The 20,973-nt window shown below is 39.6% G+C and overlaps 3 protein-coding genes across 3 annotated transcripts; all 3 read right to left on the reverse strand.

The window, feature by feature from the left end:
• Nucleotides 1–212: 212 nt before the first annotated feature.
• On the reverse strand, nucleotides 213–2,146 carry LOC134217411 (uncharacterized). The gene is made up of 2 exons (XM_062696152.1): nucleotides 1,714–2,146; nucleotides 213–1,173 (listed from the first exon to the last, which is right to left on the reverse strand). The coding sequence occupies exons 1-2, from the start codon at nucleotides 1,987–1,989 to the stop codon at nucleotides 574–576; spliced, it is 876 nt and encodes a 291-aa protein (XP_062552136.1). The 5' UTR covers nucleotides 1,990–2,146; the 3' UTR covers nucleotides 213–573.
• On the reverse strand, nucleotides 2,089–14,946 carry LOC134210214 (uncharacterized). Its single transcript, XM_062686256.1, has 6 exons — nucleotides 14,245–14,946; nucleotides 13,159–13,632; nucleotides 3,771–4,106; nucleotides 2,495–2,648; nucleotides 2,174–2,428; nucleotides 2,089–2,102 (listed from the first exon to the last, which is right to left on the reverse strand). Exons 1-6 carry the CDS (start codon nucleotides 14,944–14,946, stop codon nucleotides 2,089–2,091), a joined length of 1,935 nt encoding a protein of 644 aa, XP_062542240.1.
• Nucleotides 14,554–19,006, reverse strand: LOC134217413 (uncharacterized). Its single transcript, XM_062696154.1, has 5 exons — nucleotides 18,881–19,006; nucleotides 18,487–18,611; nucleotides 17,964–18,119; nucleotides 15,855–15,956; nucleotides 14,554–15,318 (listed from the first exon to the last, which is right to left on the reverse strand). Exons 1-5 carry the CDS (start codon nucleotides 18,972–18,974, stop codon nucleotides 15,205–15,207), a joined length of 591 nt encoding a protein of 196 aa, XP_062552138.1. The 5' UTR covers nucleotides 18,975–19,006; the 3' UTR covers nucleotides 14,554–15,204.
• Between the last annotated feature and the right edge of the window lie 1,967 nt (nucleotides 19,007–20,973).

Raw genomic sequence — 20,973 nt, forward strand, 5'->3', positions numbered from 1 at the left:
AGCCAAATGAACAAACACCAGAACTATATAGATCATGCATTATATCTGCATAGTAGTTTTGATAGTATGAAATGAATCTAACAGAGTTGAACAAAGATTTTCCTGTCAATCCCGACTCGGATTGTTTTAGCTGAACATCTCTTTCATAATCTTTAACATTCCGAAGACTGTCTTCGTACTCAACTGTATCTGAACGCAGGGCATCTTTTTGTTCTGGTACAAAATCTGCAATACAAATTTGCAGCGAATGACCCGGAGAATTTTAACATTTGATGAATTCCTAAATTGTCCCCTTGTACTAACATAAGCGAAAAATACACATGATACTCTTGCGTCTTTGTATGTATTACGATACCATTAGATTCTATGTCCTGGAAGCTAGTTACAACATGTTGTATTAATTTGTCAATTCCGTGTTCAGATATATCTACTTTCTTGATTGCCCCGGCGATAAAGATATTAGATAATTTGGCAGTATATTGATTTGGCAGGGTTGGAAAACTATAGTACAATGCACAAATGGAATGTCGTTTATTGTGGGCGCTTAACGGGTCATTGATCTCAAATTCGTCGCTATATAAAAAAAACAGGCATAACTATTTTCCCTGCATATTTTTCCTCGACAGACCGATAAAGTGCACCATTTACAAAATTTTGTAGGTTTGAATTTTGTTTTAGATTTTCCATGTTCTTTAAAGTGTCGCTTAAAATGTTATCAACTTCGAAAAATTTCCTAATTTGAAATTTCAGATTGGTCATGACTAGATGTGTTTTTTTTTCGGAGACTTCTTTGCATAGTTCTACTTTATCGATATTGACAACGTATACATCAGGGCTCTTGTATAAATCAGTTTCCTCGAGATACTTCAGCAGTTTATACTCTGTATCAACGAACTCGAATATATTCGATACTTTTTTAACGTATGTATCGAAAGTATACTGTTGTTGTCCATCTTGTGATGCAGGAGCTGATGACGCAATCAAATCGCCGAGATTAGAATACACTGAGCGAATGCCACCGAGAATATCGGTAACATCTTTGCGGTTGAAATTTCGCTTCCTATGAAGATCAATAACGAAGTTTATGGCAAGATGATCCAAATCACTCAAGGAACTCTGCAGTTTGTCTGCATTTGATGTTGAGGGGCATGCTGTTTCATCTGCGCTCTTGTCCTAAAAGTAAATAAATGAACTATTAGTAATTCTTGGCCTACTTCTCAACTTGTTCCATTAGCATTTATACAGTTATTAATTGAAAGCTTTTCTATGCCCGCCAATTGCACGATTATGTTGTCGGGGTTCTGCGAAACCGCACCAAGCGGCCTTTCGATTGACATTGTGATATGTTGTTCGTAAAAGGAAAACGGAAATTCAATCAGATCAATTAATTCGTAAGTTTGTTGAAGGATATCCTCAGTTATGTGGTTGAGGGATATTCGACAGGTTTTGTGATCAATGTAATTTGCTCCAAAAATTTGGGCAATAAAATGAGTAATATCTTTATTTGTACTTGGTGCGATTTAGCAGAACCAGGTTCATGTATCTTGCGGCAAGTACAATTGGGCAATGTTTCCTACCCAAAATCATCAGGTCGAACCGAGAAGCGAGCTCGCCATCTTTGGATTGGCAATTATTCCTACGCTTTTGCTCGCAAAGGCTAACTGGAGGCCTCATTGAAAAATACTGTTAAATTAAAATATATGAAAATATTACCTTTTCAAGATCTAACACAGATCCAACTTCGTGCTCGTCACTCTTCAGCATTTTCGAAGAACTTGGACAGTCGTTCATCTGTTGGATTCCATCGTTCGAGTGGCATTCAAGATGTCGTCGTAATTTGTAGAATGAAGATAGTGATTGAGGGCAATTTCGATAAGTACATTTATATTCACGGGTATCCTTCAAGTTGTGGCCTTTGAGATGTGCAACATATTCATCGATAGTATTGAAATCTTGTTGACAGTTGTGTTGAAAACATCTGATCATCATTGACAGATTTTCTTAATATTTTCGACGTCTTTGTACTGCGCTGGACTTCGAATGTCGTACAAGATTTCCTGTATACTATACCACACTAGCTTTGTGATTTTAGAGAATGGTATCTGAAATATGTTGCACATTTTAATCACTATGTCTACTGCACGAGCCAAACCGTTAACGTAATACCACGTACCATAAACCACGTGAAAATTATTGCTAAACGATTGGAAGTCACGCCCAATAATGACAATTTTTGGATAAGGCGGAATTTTATGATCGTGGTATGCTTCAAACAAGTCTTGAATAACTACTTTTGCTTCATCGATATTGGGAGCAAACAGCAATATGTCTGGTTGTGCCGTCAAAATAGCTGGTTTGAAGGTTTTTGTCGTTTTGCATGGTTGTACACAACAATTTAGTAAAACCATGAAACAGCAGATTTGTATATCTGAAAAATAAAACAATATTTCAATTAACATGATCTAAATTCCTGGAATTCATCACATCACTCTACCTTCAGAAGTATCAGCGCGAATCATATGTTCCAGCACGGAAAGTGAATATTGATCCTTCACCTTTAGTACAAAGATTGGTCTTAATTTTGAAATTATTTTAGGCCATCCACGTATGCCCTCCTGAAATCCCATAGAACGAAAATCTTCGTCGATCTGAAAAAAAATATAATAAACAAAAATCATGAGAATAAAGGAAAAATATTTAGAACACTAGGCACAGACACAACATGCGATAACATTACATTGTATACTTGTGTATCGAAGATTTCGGATAATCGGCCAAGCATTCACATGTCAGATTGGTTTTTGCAATCAACTAGCAACACAGAGAACAGACGTTTGTTTTGTTGTGTAGACGATATTTATTTACTAAATAACTGTTGTTTGAAACTATGTTATGTTGTACTGGTCGTTTTAAGGAATGTCATTATATTCCTGCCATAATCAAGATTAACCCTGCAGTCAAATAGTCAAATATTTGGGTGCACACAGTGTTAAAAATATGCAATTGATCAAATATTTGCATAGTTTATTCGGTTTATTCAGAGATTGCAGATTTATTCAACATCGTCAGGACTATAGATAAAAGAGGTTATAAACTACAGAGGAAGATTGTCGCTTTGGTTCCCTTCGTTCTGCGTTCCGAAACATGTTGGGTACAAAACTGTCAAATCGTATGAATTTCTTTTTCATCGTCCCTATTCCGCCAAAAAAAAAATGTTTCGGACTGCGACAACAACGACAGTCTTTCTCTGTCGTTTATAACCTCTTTTGGCTAGACTTCAGGCCAATATGTAAATTATTTATTCTCATAGCGTTCATTTGATAGGCTCAGGCGTGTAATAACACTTTATGGAGCCGCATTTTAGGACAATGATATTTACAATAGATATCCTCTTATTATTAACAGTTAGTGAATATAGTAACTAATGAACTAATAGATTAAGTATGACTAGGCAAATTGATTTGTTACTATTTTTGTCATTTATTCAGAAACCACACATGATATCAGTAAAAAACACTAGGCAAATAAGGACGGAATCACCTTTTTTGCGAATATTATTGACTTAGAAGCTTGTTGTTCATAATGGAACAAATAAATAATAATTCAAAAATAATATCTGATACAGCTCATAATCTGAATACCAAATAAGATTTTAATACTTTCATGTTTGTTCTCTGTGTTGTTAGTATTTTTGTGACGAGATGTTGTCTCATGTATTATATCTGTTTCAGTGTGTGCCAAAATCCTACAACATAGTTTTCAAAATTTACCAACTGAAATCCATAGTTAGTGGCATAATGACGATATTTCTTAAAAATATCATTTCCTCTGAGCTGCTTAATGTCAGTGAATCGTCTTTTCGAGGTTTTAATCCACTTTTGAAGCACTAAATCCCACGGCGCGTCATTAAGATCAAGCCATTTAATTGCTTCTAATACCGAGGCATCGTCTTCAGATTTTCCATCATTTTGATCAAGCTTTTCCTGATGAATCTGTTCACGTTTCTGGCGTTCTCTTGATGCGGTTCTCAGTCGTTTATACGCTTGATGGATTGCTCCACCGGGATTTCTTCGCTCTGGTGGTGCTGCTGGTATGTAATAGTAGACCTGAAAATTTGAAGTATGATCTATCATAGTTTTGTTCATGTGTCCACCAAATTTTCGGCTAATAGTATTGAAATCTTGTTGTCAGTTGTTATTGATTTGGAGTGCTTATAGTCATCAGTGAACTGGAGCTCTGGATAAACTGAAACCGTTTGGCCTCATCGAAACGCAGTATGTGGCTTCTAAGTGTAGACTTTGTGAGGCAGTACCAGGTGGGATACATGAGCGAACGCTCTACCACGGACCAGGTGTTCGCCATAAAGGGTGTACGGAATCAAATTGCACCACTTTGAACTACTCGCCAAAAATTAGTCTATCAACCGATTGTCATGAAATTTTCAGGGACTGAAATACAATATAGAAGCTTTGACTATGTATCACTGTTTCACTGTAATTCTTAAATACATCCAAATGCTGAAACTTTTTTCTTAAATGAACTCATAAGATTTTGTACATGTCCCTGACTAACATTTTTCATCCTGCAATCTATCACAACAAAAAATTTACTAATTTTACTGTCGCAGTCGATTATTTAACTTAATTAAAGTCAACTTTCCCAAAGAAACCATATTTTTGACGCTTCTAACTATTAAAAAAATCAAAAAAGTGCTGCAGTGTGAACTGGCCTGAACAATGAGATTGATGCTCTCTCAAAATCTGACAAATATCAGTCCAAAATTAGATTTCAGCGCTTTTCTTATTTTTTTTGATTTTGGTTGTTTACTATAGAAGCGACAAAACAGAAAGTTTTTTGAAAAGTTTACCTGCTTTAGTCGGATAAACGAAAATGTTAACGTTGGAGTTAGAAACCAATACGAAATGTTGACGCGAAAGGCCAAATTAACATTTTATGTTCCGTAATAATCAATTTTGGAGGCTTCCGAAGCTCGTGTTTTCATTCCAGACCAGTATCTTTCAATCTGCCGCAATTCTGGTGATATCGGGGTCAAAGGCAAAAAATTGGATTACTAACATCTTTTTATAAGATGTGGAATATGGAGGTGAATGCGCAAGATTTATTTTCACACATCCTGTTCCTTCGGCTGTATTTTCGAAACTACTGGAAGTTTCTTAATGAAATTCACGCAGTGTGAATAACACATGCTGAAGCCGTCTATCACAAAATTTCGTTGTAATCAGCCTAGTAGGTGAAATGTTATCGACTTTAGAAAGTGGTGCAATTAGATTTCGTACACCCTTTACGCCAGGTATTGCCGCGTACAACGTGCCCACACATCTTCTATTAATCGACTTCAAAGCCGCATATGATACAATCGTTCAAGACGGGCTATGAAAGCTAATGCACGAACACGGATCTCCGGATAAACTGATACCACAGACAAACAGACATAACACATTGAACGTTTACTCATCAAATTCATCGTCGTTCAAACACTAACGACATCTGTTGATTTTAGTTAGTTGGGCAAATCACGAACCAGATGGCGGTAGTGAGCAAACGTCAAACTCGAGCAAAAACGATGCGCGCGCCACGAGTGATCGATTGGCCAATTAATGATTATTTGAATCGACCAGTAAATCAGTGAACGATGGAAATTTGTCGAGTGTTATGTCTGTTTGTCTGTGCTGATACGGTTGGTCAATGTATCGGATGATGTGCGTAGTTCGAGGTTCAGGAGCATTCTCGTGTCCTTTTGAAACGCACAGAGGGTTACGGCAAGGTGACGATCTTTCATCCCTGCTATTCAACATTGTCTTGGAGGGGGTAATACGAAGAGCGGTGAATGGCACGGGTGGTAAGATTTTCACGAAGTCCGTCCAGTTACAGTCGGGATTCGCTGGTTGGGATTTTAATACTTGGGCCACTTTTTAATTGGGCCTTCGCTGGTTGGGTCATGGCCCAACTAAAAAGCAACCATGCGTCAAAATTCAATGTAAAAGCGGAAAACGGGATTGGGTGTCACTGGACATCATTTGTGATGTTTAAGTCGAAATACACGTGTTCAAATGGCTGTCAGTTGGCCCAACTAAAAAAAACGAATTCGTTAGTTGGGTCGAGGTCGTGGCCCAACCAGCGAATCGCGACTGTATTTGGCTTCGCCGACGACATTGATATTATGGTACGTAACCTCGAGAAGATGGAGGAAGCCTACATCAGCCTGAAGAAGGTAGCTAAACGGATCGGAATTTCTGTCTATGCCTGACCCTTATAGACTCGGAAACTACTGAACCGATTGGCGTAAAAAAATGTATGCAAGGGTTTTTGGGACCGGGGAAGGTTCTTATGGAGGTTTCAGACCCCTCCCTCTCTGGAAGGGGGGGGAGGGCTCCTATACAAATGAAATAGAAATTGCTGCATAGCTCGGGAACAAATAGAACTAAATTCGGCATGCAGGACAACGTCTGCCGCATCAACTAGTAGGAATAAATAAAAAAGTACAGGGTTCTGTACAACGAAGCTTTGACCTCGGCTTTAACTGATCCTATCCGGGTAGTCGCTGGAGTGAGGCAAGGATATATTCTACCTTCGCTACGGATCCTCAACGTATTCGACAAGATCATGGTGGATGAGATTGACCGAGTACCAAAAAGTGGGCTGTCCTGGTATCTTATTACTATGGATCATTTAACGACTTTGTTGATAATGTTAGCCCATTAGCGTAATAGCCATTGATATGCATAGTCAGCTGAACAACCGGCCGAATGTTTTCACCGCAAAAAAACTCAGCTGGTTGGAAGTCTCTCCATTAAAGCACCGTTACTGGGAACTCTCACTTACAATACTAATCAAATGTGGAACAAGTAACAGAAAATTTCGATGAAATACTTGAACTGATTCGTCGGACAAGGTTCATAAGAGTTTATCTCAACTACATATCGTCAGATTCACCTCGAGTTAACTTCATCGAAGGCAGTTCCTCCATTGAATACGATTTGTCCCTGAAAAATGCTATTCAAGGAGTACCAGATCAACTTAGAAATATTTATATTCCCTCTATTTTTTCCATTTCTATTTCCAGGAGTTTATTGTATGACCAAGGCCTTACACAACAGATTGCTTGGACAGTGCAGAATGGACCGCAAAGAGCATGTACTACTTTTAAAACTAGTCGATTGGTCTTTCATTATACCTGTAGACTCTAAGGCCTCACTCTAGAGATTTCTTGGATAGCTCAGAACATATACTGTGATCACATTCTATTCTAAAGGTCTCAAAGAGCATGTACCACTTTTGAAACTATTCGATAGACCTTTGGTTACGCGTGTAGATCCTAAGGCCTTCTCCAGGGATTCCTCGTATGACTGAAGCCTTACTCCAGAGATTTTTTGGATAGCGCAGAACATATGTCTATTGTAAGGACCACGAAGAGCAAGTACCACTTTTGAAACTAATCGATACACCTTTGGTTACTGACTGAAGTCTTACTACAGAGAGATTTCTTGGATAACGCAGAACATGTGTTAGGATCACATTCTATTCTAAGGGCCACAAAGAGCATGTACCACTTTTGTAACTAGCCGATACACCTTTGGTTACGCGTGTAGACCTTAAAGCCCCAAACGCAATACAACGGAACGGCGACGGAAACGGCAAATTTGACAGAAAATATATGGGCTAACTGTCAAATTTTGCGTTTCCGTCGTCGTTCCGTTGTATTGCGTTTAAACAAACTTATCTCCAGAGATTTCATATATGACTAAGGCCTCATCCCAGAGATCTCTTCGATAGTGCAGAACATATGCTGTGATCACTTTCTATTCCAAGGGTACCCCTTTTGAAACTAGTCGAAAGACTATTGGTTACGCGTGTAGACTCTAAGGCCTTACTCCAGAGATTTCTTGAATGACTTCTTCTTCTTCTTCTTATTGGCATTACATCCCCACACTGGGACAGAGCCGCCTCGCAGCTTAGTGTTCATTAAGCACTTCCACAGTTATTAACTGCGAGGTTTCTAAGCCAAGTTACCATTTTTGCATTCGTATATCATGAGGCTAGCACAAAGGCTAGCACGATTATACTTTTATGCCCAGGGAAGTCGAGACAATTTCCAATCCGAAAATTGCCTAGACCGGCACCAAGAATCGAACCCAGCCACCCTTAGCATGGTCTTGCTTTGTAGCCGCGCGTCTTACCGCACGGCTAAGGAGGGCCCCTCTTGAATGACTAAGGCCTCACTCCAGGGATTTTTTGGATGACCCAGAACACACGCTGTGAACACCTTCCATTCTAAGGACCGCATAGAGCATCTAGCATATTTGAAACTGGTTGATAGACCTTTGGTTACGCCTGTAGACTCTAAGGCCTTATTTTAAGGATTTTTTGTATAACCATGAACAAAAACTGAAAACTTTGACTGTGAACAAAAAGTATATGAGTTCCTGTTTCCAAAACTGCAAAAATTATCTAAATCAATTGAAAATTGTTAAAGTTATGAAAATTTTTGGGAACATGGATACCCTGTCGGCCACACACGTGTTTTTTTTTTGTTGGCCGCATAAGGGTTAATTAAGTTATCATTTAAAATAAGCTACTATTTAATTACCAACAGCAGGGCAGCAGGGACTATGTCCAAGGGCTTGACGATCCCTCCCCAGGCCATCTGCGAGTTGGGGCTTGCCTAGGATGTGGTGGGATTTGACAGTGGGCCCTGTTAAATTACTATAAAAAGCTGCATGTATCCGCAAGTAGGCCCCACCAAAGCGACCGTGTGGAGCTCAAAGCGCACAAGCTCAAGTCCTGGTGTTAGGTGGGATGCTAAACAGCCCTGGCACGACGGCCCTCCGACGAGACAGAAGGTTTACGCAGGCCCAATAAAAACCCAGGCCCTGGAAAACCGATAATTACGAACAATATAAGAGATAATGTGACTCGATATAATCGGCAAAAACCTAGGCGACGAATAAATAATCACGATTGGAAGCTTGGAACATGGAACTGCAAGTCGCTCAACGCAAGGATATGCAAGCTGAGGATTAAAGGCCCTTTCTTCAACTATAGCATCATCAACGTGCACTGCCCACACGAAGGGAGACCCGAAGACGAGAAAGAAGCGTTCTATACACAGCTGGAGCAGACATACGATGGATGCCCACTGCGGGACGTCAAAATCGTCATCGGTGACATGAACGCACAGATAGGAAATGTATAGACCGGTCATCGGACCGGATAGTCTGCACACCGTATCGAATGACAACGGCCAACGATCAAGGAATGTAATTGTTGCTGAAAAATGCAAAAAAAAACAAGCGACAAAAGAGAATAACGATTTGTCCCCATCTGCAGAGGATAAAGACATTGTTGCGTTCCATTTTATTTGCAACAAACATGGAGAGATAATTGTTGTGAACTTTTCAAACTGCGATAACTTGTATATTTCAGAAGTAAAACACAAACTTCGTGCATAAACTTCGCAGCCTCCCGCGGAATGGTAGTCCGAAGCACCTTCTTTCCCCGCAAAAATATCCACAAGGCCATATGGAGATCACTTAACCAAGAAATGGAAAACCAAATCGACCACGTTCTAATCGACGGTAAATTCTTCTCCGACATCACGAACGTCCGCACTTATCGCAGTGTGAATATTGAATCCGACCACTACCTCGTTGCAGTATGCCTGCGCTCAAAACTCTCGACGTTGTTCAACACGCGTCGAAGTCGGACGCTGCGGCTTAACATTGGGCGGCTACAAGACGGTAGACTAGCCCAAGAATACGCGCAGCAGCTGGAAGTGGCACTGCCAACGGAAGAGCAGCTAGGCACAGGCTAGGCTGGAGAGATATTCGATATGCCATTGGTAGCACCGCAACCGCAGCACTAGGCACGGTGCCCCAGGATCATCGAAACGACTGGTATTACGGCGAATGTGAGCAGTTAGTGCAAGGGAAGAATGCAGCATGATGGGCGAGATTGCTGCAACACCGCACGAGGGCAAACGAGGCACGATATAAACGGGCGCGGAACAGACAAAACTCGATTTTCCGGAGGAAAAAGCGCCAGCAGGAAGATCGAGACCGTGATGAGACAGAGCAACTGTACCGCGCTAATAACACACGAAAGTTCTATGATAAGTACTACAAGTGCTACAGCCTGGTATGTAAAAGGACATAAACGGGAACCTTCTTACGAACGAGCGTGAGGTGATCCAAAGGTGGCAGCAGCACTACGAGGAACACGTGAATGGTAATGTGGCAGACAAAGATGGCGGTATGGTGATGGACCTGGGAGAACGCGCGCAGGTCATAATTTTACCGGCTCCGGATCTCCAGGAAATCCAGGAGGAGATTGGCCGGCTGAAGAACAACAAAGCCCCTGGGGTTGACCAACTACCAGGAGAGCTATTTAAACACGGTGGTGAGGCACTGGCTAAAGCGCTACGCTGGGTCATTACCAAGATTTGGGAGGAGGAAGTTTTGCCGCAGGAGTGGATGGAAGGTGTCGTGTGTCCCATCTACAAAAAGGGCGAGAAGCTGGATTGTGGCAACTACCGCGCAATCACATTGCTGAACGCCGCCTACAAGGTACTCTCCCAAATTTTATGCTGACAACTAGCACCAATTGCAAGGCAGTTCGTGGGCCAGTACCAGGCGGGTTTTATGGGCGAACGCTCCACCACGGACCAGGTGTTCGCCATTCGCCAAGTACTGCAGAAATGCAGCAAATACAACGTGCCCATACATCATCTATTCATCGACTTCAAAGCCGCATATGATACAATCGATCGGGACCAGCTATGGCAGCTAATGCACGAAAACGGATTTCCGAATAAACTGACACGGTTGATTGAAGCGACGATGGATCGGGTGATGTGCTTAGTTCGAGTTTCAGCGTCATTCTCGAGTCCCTTCGAAACCCGCAGAGGGTTACGGCAAGGTGATGGTCTTTCGTGTCTGCTACTCAACATCGCTTTGGAAGGGGATATACGAAGAGCAGGGATTAACACGAGTGGTACAATTTTCAATAAGTCCGTCCAGCTATTTGGCTTCGCCGACGACATGTATATTATGGCACATAACTTTACGAAGATGGAGGAAGCCTACATCAGACTAAAGAGTGAAGCTAAGCTGATCGGACTAGTCTAGCTAAGTGGATCGGACTAGAGGACCGACGCGCATTTGGAGTTTTCGAAAGGAAAGTGCTGCGTACCATTTATGATGGGGTGCAGATGGCGGACGGTACGTGGAGGAGGCGAATGAACCACGAGTTGCATGTGCTGCTGGGAGAACCATCGTTCACACCGCGAAAATCGGACGACTGCGGTGGGCCGTGCACGTAGCCAGAATGTCTAACAGTAATCCGGTGAAAATGGTTCTCGACAACGATCCGACGGGCACAAGAAGGTGAGGTGCGCAGCGGGCAAGGTGGATCGATCAGGTGGAAGATGACTTTCGGACCCTCCGCAGACTGCGTGGTTGGCGACGCGTAGCCATGGACTGAGCCGAATGGAGAAGACTCTTATATACCGCACAGGCCACTTCGGCCTTAGTCTGAATAAATAAATAATAAATTGATTACCAGCTTCTAGTATACTCAAAGTTTGTTCCAAAAATTAGGTGTTGAATGGCCTTACATAGTTGCATAAGAAGTAAATGAGCAAAAACTATACCTAACTAGCTGACCCGGCGAACTTTGTCTCGCTCAAAACTGATCAATTTGCTGATATATTTTTTTACGTACACAATTTATCTAAAAAACAAACCGGTTTTTTAAAATATTTTTTCCTTTTTTCGACATTATTTTATCATGACACTTTTCGAATTAATTTAGTAGCCAAACCAAAATTAATTAACAAAAATCGATCTTTCCGTTATCAAATGGTAATGTCAACTTAGATGACATGATTTGAAATTATCATACAAAATGCACGACAATCCATTTCATCGGAGAAATTTTATTTCGATTGTCAATTTTTTTCAACTTCATCGTAAATAAAAAAAGAAAGGGATATAAATTAGCAAAAATTGAGCTGTCTATTCTTGAGTCATGTGCGGTCGTACAAATGCCAACTTTGTTTTATATATATATAGATGATCAAAATTGAAAAAAAATCATGCAAAATAGTACGAAAAACTATTTCAACGAAAATATTGGGCATTGATCTGCAAAGTATTCCATTTCATCTTAACAATTTTCCTCGTAAATAGAAGAAGAAAAAGGGATGTAAATTAGCAAAAATTGGGTTGTTTATTCTTGAGTGATGCGCGGTCGTACAAATGCCAACTTTGTTTTAAATATATAGAAGATATAGAAGATATATAGAAGATATTAGTGGTATCAGCCGGATGACACACAGCTATGCTTCTGGCTCCAGCATAAAATTCGCGTAATTATTTTGCTGTGGACGTTATTTTCTGATACAAAGTTGTTACCAAATATTCACATTTGTTTTGTATTGTACTAACCGTGTTGTGTTGAATGACGGTGTTATTACAATTAAATTGAAAATCGAACACATTATACATACCATGGTACAAGCTATCACGAGTGTGTCATTTTGTATCATACTAGTACAATTGTAATAATATATAATAATAATAATAATAATAATAATCATATATATAATAGCCCTGTTTGTCTGTCCGGTGACTAGGTAGTATATAATAATTATGCACTAGAACTAGGGTATATTTAACCATGATATACCAAACATCTTTTATTGTATAAAGTATTTTCTTTGAATACCAAATTAATAATACAAAAAGTTATAAAAGTTAAGTTAAGTTAATAATACAAAAAGTTAATAATCTTTCCTATAGGTAACAACAGAGGGCATGCGGGAAGTATTTATACGATATTTAAATGGACAGGGTTCTGCCAAATCGCACCATGCGCCTTAAACAAACTTTTTTTTTCAGCCCAAGCTTTCGTTTAGCAGATTTAATTGATCACAATATCCCTCAACCTAGGCCTGCACCCCCTATCTGAGGATATCCTACAACAAAAATGTACGTATGAATTGATATGAAATGATTTCCGATTTTCTTTTATGAATAAAATATCATAGTCAAAATGCCGCTTATTTCGATTTGGCAGAACCCCGACAAATATGGTTGAGATATTTATGAGCTTTATACATTTAACATTACAACTTCTTACCATGTCAGCTGATTCTTTGGGGAAGCGTAGTTTTATGCAATTGACATAATTCTCCAGCATAATTTTTGAAAGCTTCCGTTTGTTGGAATCTGGGTGACTCCGGGAACTATCAAGGTGGTAGGCAGCAATGATGGAAGAGAGCTCTTTTTTACTGTCAGTGGACAAGATGTTTTTGGAATTTTCTAGTAAACGTTTGCCGATGTCTGTTTGCTTTAGAAGTTCCGTGAGCCCATTCGGTGTGAAAAAAATACTTGGTGCAACATTCTCCAAGTCACCGACCACTGTGTCATCTTCTTCCACCCCCGATGATAATGAAGTGGTTCGTTTCTTTTCTGGTACTACTGCATCCTTACGCACATGGTTGACATGCTGATCAACTTGGGAATTTTCGCTGGAAAGTACTGTCACTTTATTTGATGCGGACAAGCTTTCTTTTTTTGCTGTACCATGTTGCTTCTTGGACGTTGATGGATGCTGAAAAAAAGTATAAGAATCGTTACAGCATATATAGATGAATTAGAAAACGAGTTTGTGTTATTCATAAAATAGGCCACTTCAGTAATGAATTATAATTGTAATACAAGAAACTCATTTTTGGGAACTTCAATTATAAGTGTCATCAGATAAACTTCATCAACAACAAAAGTATTAGAATAGGTATGTAATATTAATGAAAGATCAATGCTTAGAAATCATATTATTCTTTATCTTCTCTTTGTTGGCATTACATCCCCCACTGGAACATTACCGCCTCGCAGCTTAGTGGTCATTAAGTACTTCCACAGTTAATCACTGCAAGGTATCTAAGCCAAGTTATCATTTATGCATTCGTATAGCAAGAGGGCAACACGATGAAACTTTTATGCCCGGGGAAGTTGAGACACGAAACCAACCGAAGATTTTCTAGACCGAACCGGGAATCGAACCCAACCATCCGCAACATGGTCTTGCTTTGTAGCCGCGCATCTTACTGCTAGGCTAAGGAGGGTTTCAATCATATTATTATTGGACATCATTTAATCAACAAGAACCTTAAAATTATTAGACTCGTTATGATTTTGTCACAAACCTTACAAGTTTCCTCACCTGATAATCTATGCCTTTTGTAGATGACTGAGTTCCGATATGCTTATTATTATTATTGTTCTCCACGGTAGCAATCGATTCCGACGATGCACTACCGAATATTGTGGGATTTTTCGGCAATAACTCAGGTATAACTTCAACCTGTCGGACAATCGTATTTAGTTGGATTGTTTTCCTCATAGGTGCACTTGTATCGATGCCGTCGTATGCTTCAGACTCTTTCGGCGAGCAATCAAGTGTAGAAATGTGGGTTACTGTCGCGCATCGTGATGAACTGGATGTACCTCCAGAAAAATCAAACAGCTCAGTTGCTCCGGTTGGTGGAACAGCCGCACCGGTAGGCAGCTCATTTGAAGCTGCGGTCGCATTCGTTCCTGATTGTTGCTCAACAGATAGATTGTTTTGTTGATTAAATCCACTTGCATTATGCGGAACATCCTCAAAAAGAACGGTTGCATTTGGCAAGCACGCAGGTTGAGGTAGAAATTTTCCGGGAGTAGTAATATGTGTCACTGCACAGCTGGTCTCCTTAAGCGACAGTTCAAGTGTAGGTTGTGCCTGACGAGGCAAACTACTCTGATGATGCGGGTTGCTCACAGCACTACACGTTCCGAGATCGACACTTTTAAACGATACGGGTTTCTCCAGCAATTTGTCAGGTGCTAGTAAAGACCTCTCACATCTAGTAATGCTGGATGCCATGCATTCAGTCAGTTTGAACAATGCACTTCGTGTTGAGTTTCCGTAAGACGGGTCTGTTCTGATATGTTGGCGAATGTAGCTTACATCAGGTGCACTCGATTTGGATAATACACCTACAGCCGAGCCTACAGCAAATTCAGTTTCATTCGGTGGCATAGGCTGCGATCCCTCTAATACAGGTGTACGTGCAAATGCAACGGATGATCCGATCTCGGGAAGAAGACAATCCTCAGGCGGCTGCTCAGGTTGGCCTCCGGTTTACCGTAGGCTCTGTGCTACAGGTCTACTTCTTTCGCACGGAACGGATTTTTTTAGAAGAATCTCCGAGAATGATGGAGCTCGTTCTAACGAATATGCTTCCGCCAATGATTGCTATGAACCAGAAAAAGACATGAATTAGTACTAGATCAAGACCCTTTTGCGATTATGGCGAACATGATTTTGTAAAAAAAACATTGTACAGCAAATTCCTGTTGTAGCAAGCGTGTTTTTTAGAAAAACCAGCAAATATCTATTGTATCCAGCAAGAGGAGCTTTCCTCTATCAGAAAGGGAATAAGTTTTGAAAAAACGCTTACATTCCACGGAATCGATAGAACACTGTTTGTTTAGAAAATAACGCACGCCCAAATAAGGATTGCTGACATTTAATCATCTTTCCCTTGCACGCGCACGGCAGGGATGGAGCTTGTTTCGCACCATCGGAATCGCTTCGGAATCGTTTCCCGATGAAAACAAACTCCATCCCCTCCGTTCGCGTGCAAGAGAAAGATGAGTAAACGTCAGCAAACCTTATTGAAAAATAATTCCGAATATATTCTCTGCTGTCACATATCAGAATTTTTCTTTTTGACCGCACATCAGCGTTAAAACTCATTTGTAGTCAAAAGATTGCCTAAGTTTAGTTACCTGATCCTCTCCCGGGTCGCGTTCTGTTAAACAGCTATCCGATGCTCCACCGGAAAACTCCGCTTGATCTGTACATTTCTTCGCACTAGTCACAAATGTTCGCTATAATTAAATAACAAATAATAAACAATAAAAAAAACTATTTGAGCGATTTTTAAAACGTAGCAGAAAAATAACGATGTCTATATTGGAAGAAAATAAACAACGACCTGTCAAAATTATCACAATGCGTGAACACTGAGTGAACTCAACAGATTATACTTTCCAGGTGACTGAGGAGAAGGCTAATACGCGTACCCACCATTCATTCAATATGGCATACAATGTTTTTATTTTAATTTCGTTTTATTCATAATAACAAAACTTTGGAAGTATCGATGATCTATTTTTCGACATAAAGATGAAGCCATAGAAACACAAAAGGCTCGATGTACCTCGACTTAATGCAAGTTTTCGACAGAAACTGGGTACCAAAAACAAAGGATAAAACACGATGTTGGGTAGAGTGCCATTGTACCGCGGATGACAGGCGTTTCACCCTCATGATACTTTACAAGGTTTCAAGCAAGAGTAACACACTTAAATCGAGAAATCCGCCTCGGTAATATTTTTTGCGGATTTTATCCGGTAATCTTGATTTTGAACCGAGAGTTCAGTTGATTTTGAAGAATTTACTGATTTTTGTAATAAATTATACCGACTTCTCAGCAATGTAAAACAATTTACAGTACATCGGTAAAATTGAATACCGGGCTGATCTGTTTAACAATCTCTGGTTGTAATTGTCAAATAAAAATACCGGGCAATCAGCAAAAATAATATGTTTTGCTGAGCTTACGGCAAACACCTTTACCGAGTTCATGTTCCAGCGGACTCACAGGACGCTCGATGTGGCGCCATATTTTCTTTTCGGTCTTTTAGGGTTTTGAAGTTAGTGCGATTAGTTGGATGTCATTCCATCCGAATAAATATTTTTTATTGATATTTTGGTAAGTAGAAGCAAACCAACTTGCAGCCTACTAAAATAAAATATAAAACCACATACCTATCCATTATTTGCAATTTTCAGGAAAATAACTGCATCCGTTGCGTTTGTTCCGTGCGCATACCAAGGACGGAGGAAGCCAATATGTTGCTCGGTTCAAAGCTGCGCGTCGCCAGCTACGCAGTCTACGGAAGATCAGCAACCGATCCTCCTCCTGATTTTTGTACCCGTCGGATCAAGCAAAGAATGACAATGGATCGAAACGGTAGGATTCGGCATGAAATATTTATGGGCTGAATCGCATATCTTGGCGTTACTATCGCCGTTCCGTTTCATTAGGATCAGGATTTTAAGGAACTATCGAAAATCATTTTCATCGATTCAATCGGATTTGTTTAAAATCGTTGCGAAAATAACAATTTCTAAAAATAAACATATATCGAATTAAAATGTTTTTTCTTTTATTTTTCTATCCTTGAAATGCTGAAATAATAAAATACATTTTGCTCGGTAATATTCATAACAGAGGTCTGTATTCTTTTTACAAATTATTCAGTATTTTTTTACTGAGCTCTCAGTAGTTTTTACAGATTAACTCAGTAATATTTGACATCTCATCATCGAGAGTGCAAACCGAGTACTCGGTAAATTGTAAAACTTTTTTACCGAGGGGACTACCGAGAGCTCAGCTGTTGAGAAATCGGTAATTTGATTACCGAGCCCGTTAAACTAAATTAAGTGTGAACATTCAAAATAGGACATAAGCATTTCTAATTTTTTAAAGAATTACGGAGAAAATGCATTGTTTAACGAGGACTCAATAAATAATACTGAACTAAACTGCACTGATTATGATTGATCACTAGAAGTGTAAGTGTACCAGCAGTTTATAATAACGCTACAATAATTTTCTTTTATAAAATTACGAACTATTAACTAGTTACGTACTACGTAACTTTCAACTGCAATAGTAATGTAAATGAGTGTGGGATGAAGCGAAGAGAAAAGTTTTCTTTTGTATTTATAAAAGTAGAGAAAAGTTGTATTACTTTGTACATTAACGAAAATAATATCCAGGAATTATTTTCTAATCGCCTTATCATGGTATAAGTGTATTTACTCACCGGTTCGATCACCCCCGGAGGATCTTCATAAGTATTATGATCGCGACAAGCTTTTGCCGTACACATTATTCCATCAGCTGGCTGTGTTTTGTGTACTTGCATCAGTACACATGACGCTTCCAATGCAGGAATGCACGGTTGTTTTTCGCCAATCCCCTGAAAAGTAAATAAAATATATATCTCGGGTACTTATTCAAAAGGACGTATGTGATTTTGTAAACAAAGATTCAAACGTCGATTTGTCCAATCTGATGACACTCCCACACAAACCAACACCACCAACAGGTAGCCGAAGGCTTCCCCTGCCTGTCTGTGGTGATGGTTTGCGTGGGAGTGTCATCAGAGTGGGCAAATCGACGTTTGAATCTTTGTTTACAAAATCACATACGTCCTTTTGAATAAGTATCCGAGATATAATTATTTTTATCAAATGAATGAATTCCTCTCTCTCATTAAAACTCGAAAGTAAACTAGTTTGAATAGGTTTAATTTCAAAGTTCGTTACAAGGTCTTGAATGCTTACCATTTGCCGTTTCCATTTCGATATAGCTTGATGTACGGAAGTGGCGTCTATCGTGGACCCATCTAGAACCCACCTCCACTCTTCCACGGAAAGGGAACCGAACGATTCCGCGGGAAGCTGTTGATCTGTGGGAAATAATGAATGATTCAATATAACAGTGACTTGGATAAATATCGTGATGAAAATAGTGGCTTTGGAAAAAATGCTCCTATAAATAACCGGCAGAACTGTTTTCTAAAACATCTTAACTTGGCATGCCTTTTCCAGTGACCATTGAAAAATAAAATGTCAATGATAACCTTGGTGTTAACATAGAAATAAATCTACCAACATTGTTTTCATGCTATATGTTTGTTTCATGTTGTTCGGGGTTTGGATATTTTTAGAAACTTACCCATTAATGCTACAACCACATTTTGCGGGAGGTTTATAGTTGTAGCCACACGAATTAGGTACTGAAAGTTTTGATCGACTACTCTAACGTCCATATTTTACCATTTTAATTAAACTTGCACTTTTTTTCACTTCATAAAGCACGAGCTATCAATTGCAAATGGCGCGGCTACGGGCTCGACACGGCATGAGTTGTGGAATAAACAGTTAATATATTTGACATATTCATTTTGAATGATTTTCGTAAAGGGGCCCAGCTATGATCATAAGCATTTCAATTCATTATATAAATCATTTGCATTACAAGTCATTCGGTTACGGAATGTGGGAGAATTCATTTTTCATACCGACATTCATTCAGTGTTTGTATAAAAGTTCATCCAAACATAAAAAGATTGTCATCCAGTTTGTGGTCATACGGTTGTCGTCTGATCGTCACACTGAAATAAGATTTTCAGATTTTGATGAGGACGGTCGTACAAATCTTACGAATCAAGGAGGATGTTTCTGTTCAGTGTAGTTGCATAGAAGCTCTCCTTTCCAATGACTGGGCGAAAGAACACTTCCTTTCCAATCTGTGAATTTGCATCACCAGTGATTCTCACGTCTTGTTTCGGGCATTTGACGTAGATTTGACTCTTGGAGCTCGTGCACACGTGTACACGTGTATGCTTTAATCAAACTGTAGTTGAAGAACTTGTCCTTAATTCTCAACACGCAGACGCGATAACTTAATGATTCGACGCTACTACTTACCTAGCACTACGAAACCAAAAGTCCATGTACCAGCTTCTCGCCACCACTGTAGTAAATGTGAAGCAACCGCGATCGGTTCAACTAAGTGGAGATGCCGTTCTCCTGTTACTCGCCATAGGACCTCCTAAAGCGTTACAGCTTTCATCTTCACCTTTTGCAGCTCTCGAGCAAAAAGGACAGCTCGTGCTGGCTCCAACAGGGCTCTAACGTACCAAGTACCGAATTTCCAATCAGTTTCTATTGAACATTGCTGTGTCCTTTGCCGATTTTTCAGTCCTGCATTTTTGATTACATTCCTCAGGGTTGATTGTTTGTTCAACGGCATGCCGCCTTGCCAGGACTTATGTCCATGGTTGAAAAATAAAATAATAATAAAAATTCGACGTTTGTTTTTATGTTAGCTTCTCAACCCTTTGCAACTTCTGGTTGAGGATTGCGGCCACTGTGCACACTGAAGCACACGGCCAGGTATGTACACCACGCTCAGTTGTGAGTAATAATTTTGTTATTGTTGCTTACATCTGGTACCCAGAAAGCGCCAACTCGTGCCAACGAGAATTGAATTAGATGATGGTGTTGTTTATTTCGTTTCGAAATATGTATTGTGGAATCGACTGTTACCGAGCGCCTGTTGTTTACTTTTAAGCTGTTTACCGACCAATGTCAAACGAATGCTATCAATTTTGTTATTGTTCGAACAAACAGAAGAATTGCCTTCCCTTCCAAAAGCAATCAACCACTGTACGTCAGATCCAGGCAAATTGTGAGGGATATGAAACGAACGTAAATAATAGTTAGCAAATGTATCAAACCAATAACGATTTGAGCTTATTTGCTCTGAAAGGTCTTTTCTTCGTTGGATGCAACCAATAATGGAGAGTTGGATGATGGATGCCATATCATCTGTCTGCTCTCCGATTTAGGATTGGTATCCATTCGAGCTACTGATGCATGATGACCTCAATATTTTTTCCCATTTCTCGGGAGGTCATGTGACGTGAAAGAGATATATGGGAGCATTGCTATTTTTCTTTTACTGCTCTAGTAGAGATGTTCGAATTAAACGATGGTTTGTTGATATCATTGGGACCCGCCTTTGTCAATGTTTCACATAGTAAAATTCCACAACATGACTGAAAAATAAAACGACTTAATTTTTTTTCCCAAGAGCCACATCATGATACTTTATAAAGTTTCTGGAATCAGTATAGATTATATTTTTCTTACTATATTTATTACCCTTCTATTTTATTCCTTCATCATTCTTCTTCGTCTTCCTCTTTTATTCCGTCCTTTGTTCTTTTTGTTTAACTAATTTCACTTTTTATTTCTCCTTGT

Source organism: Armigeres subalbatus, chromosome 2 (genome assembly GCF_024139115.2).
Source record: "Armigeres subalbatus isolate Guangzhou_Male chromosome 2, GZ_Asu_2, whole genome shotgun sequence".
Classification (NCBI taxonomy): Eukaryota; Metazoa; Arthropoda; class Insecta; order Diptera; family Culicidae; genus Armigeres; species Armigeres subalbatus.

What these genes read in the sequence shown, in the direction of transcription:
- LOC134217411 (XM_062696152.1), bottom strand. Translation starts at nt 1,989, where the DNA reads ATGATGATCAGATGTTTTCAACACAACTGTCAACAAGATTTCAATACT. An exon ending in CTGTGTTAGATCTTGAAAAG is followed by an intron (nt 1,174 to 1,713) that starts GTAATATTTTCA and finishes ATTTACTTTTAG; the next exon opens with GACAAGAGCGCAGATGAAAC.
- LOC134210214 (XM_062686256.1), bottom strand. Translation starts at nt 14,946, where the DNA reads ATGGCATCCAGCATTACTAGATGTGAGAGGTCTTTACTAGCACCTGAC. An exon ending in CCAAAGAATCAGCTGACATG is followed by an intron (nt 4,107 to 13,158) that starts GTAAGAAGTTGT and finishes TCAAATTTTCAG; the next exon opens with GTCTACTATTACATACCAGC. An exon ending in CTAACTATGGATTTCAGTTG is followed by an intron (nt 2,649 to 3,770) that starts GTAAATTTTGAA and finishes ATTTTTTTTCAG; the next exon opens with ATCGACGAAGATTTTCGTTC.
- LOC134217413 (XM_062696154.1), bottom strand. Translation starts at nt 18,974, where the DNA reads ATGGACGTTAGAGTAGTCGATCAAAACTTTCAGTACCTAATTCGTGTG. An exon ending in CGAAATGGAAACGGCAAATG is followed by an intron (nt 18,120 to 18,486) that starts GTAAGCATTCAA and finishes TTTACTTTTCAG; the next exon opens with GGGATTGGCGAAAAACAACC. An exon ending in CTCCGGGGGTGATCGAACCG is followed by an intron (nt 15,957 to 17,963) that starts GTGAGTAAATAC and finishes ATTTAATTATAG; the next exon opens with CGAACATTTGTGACTAGTGC.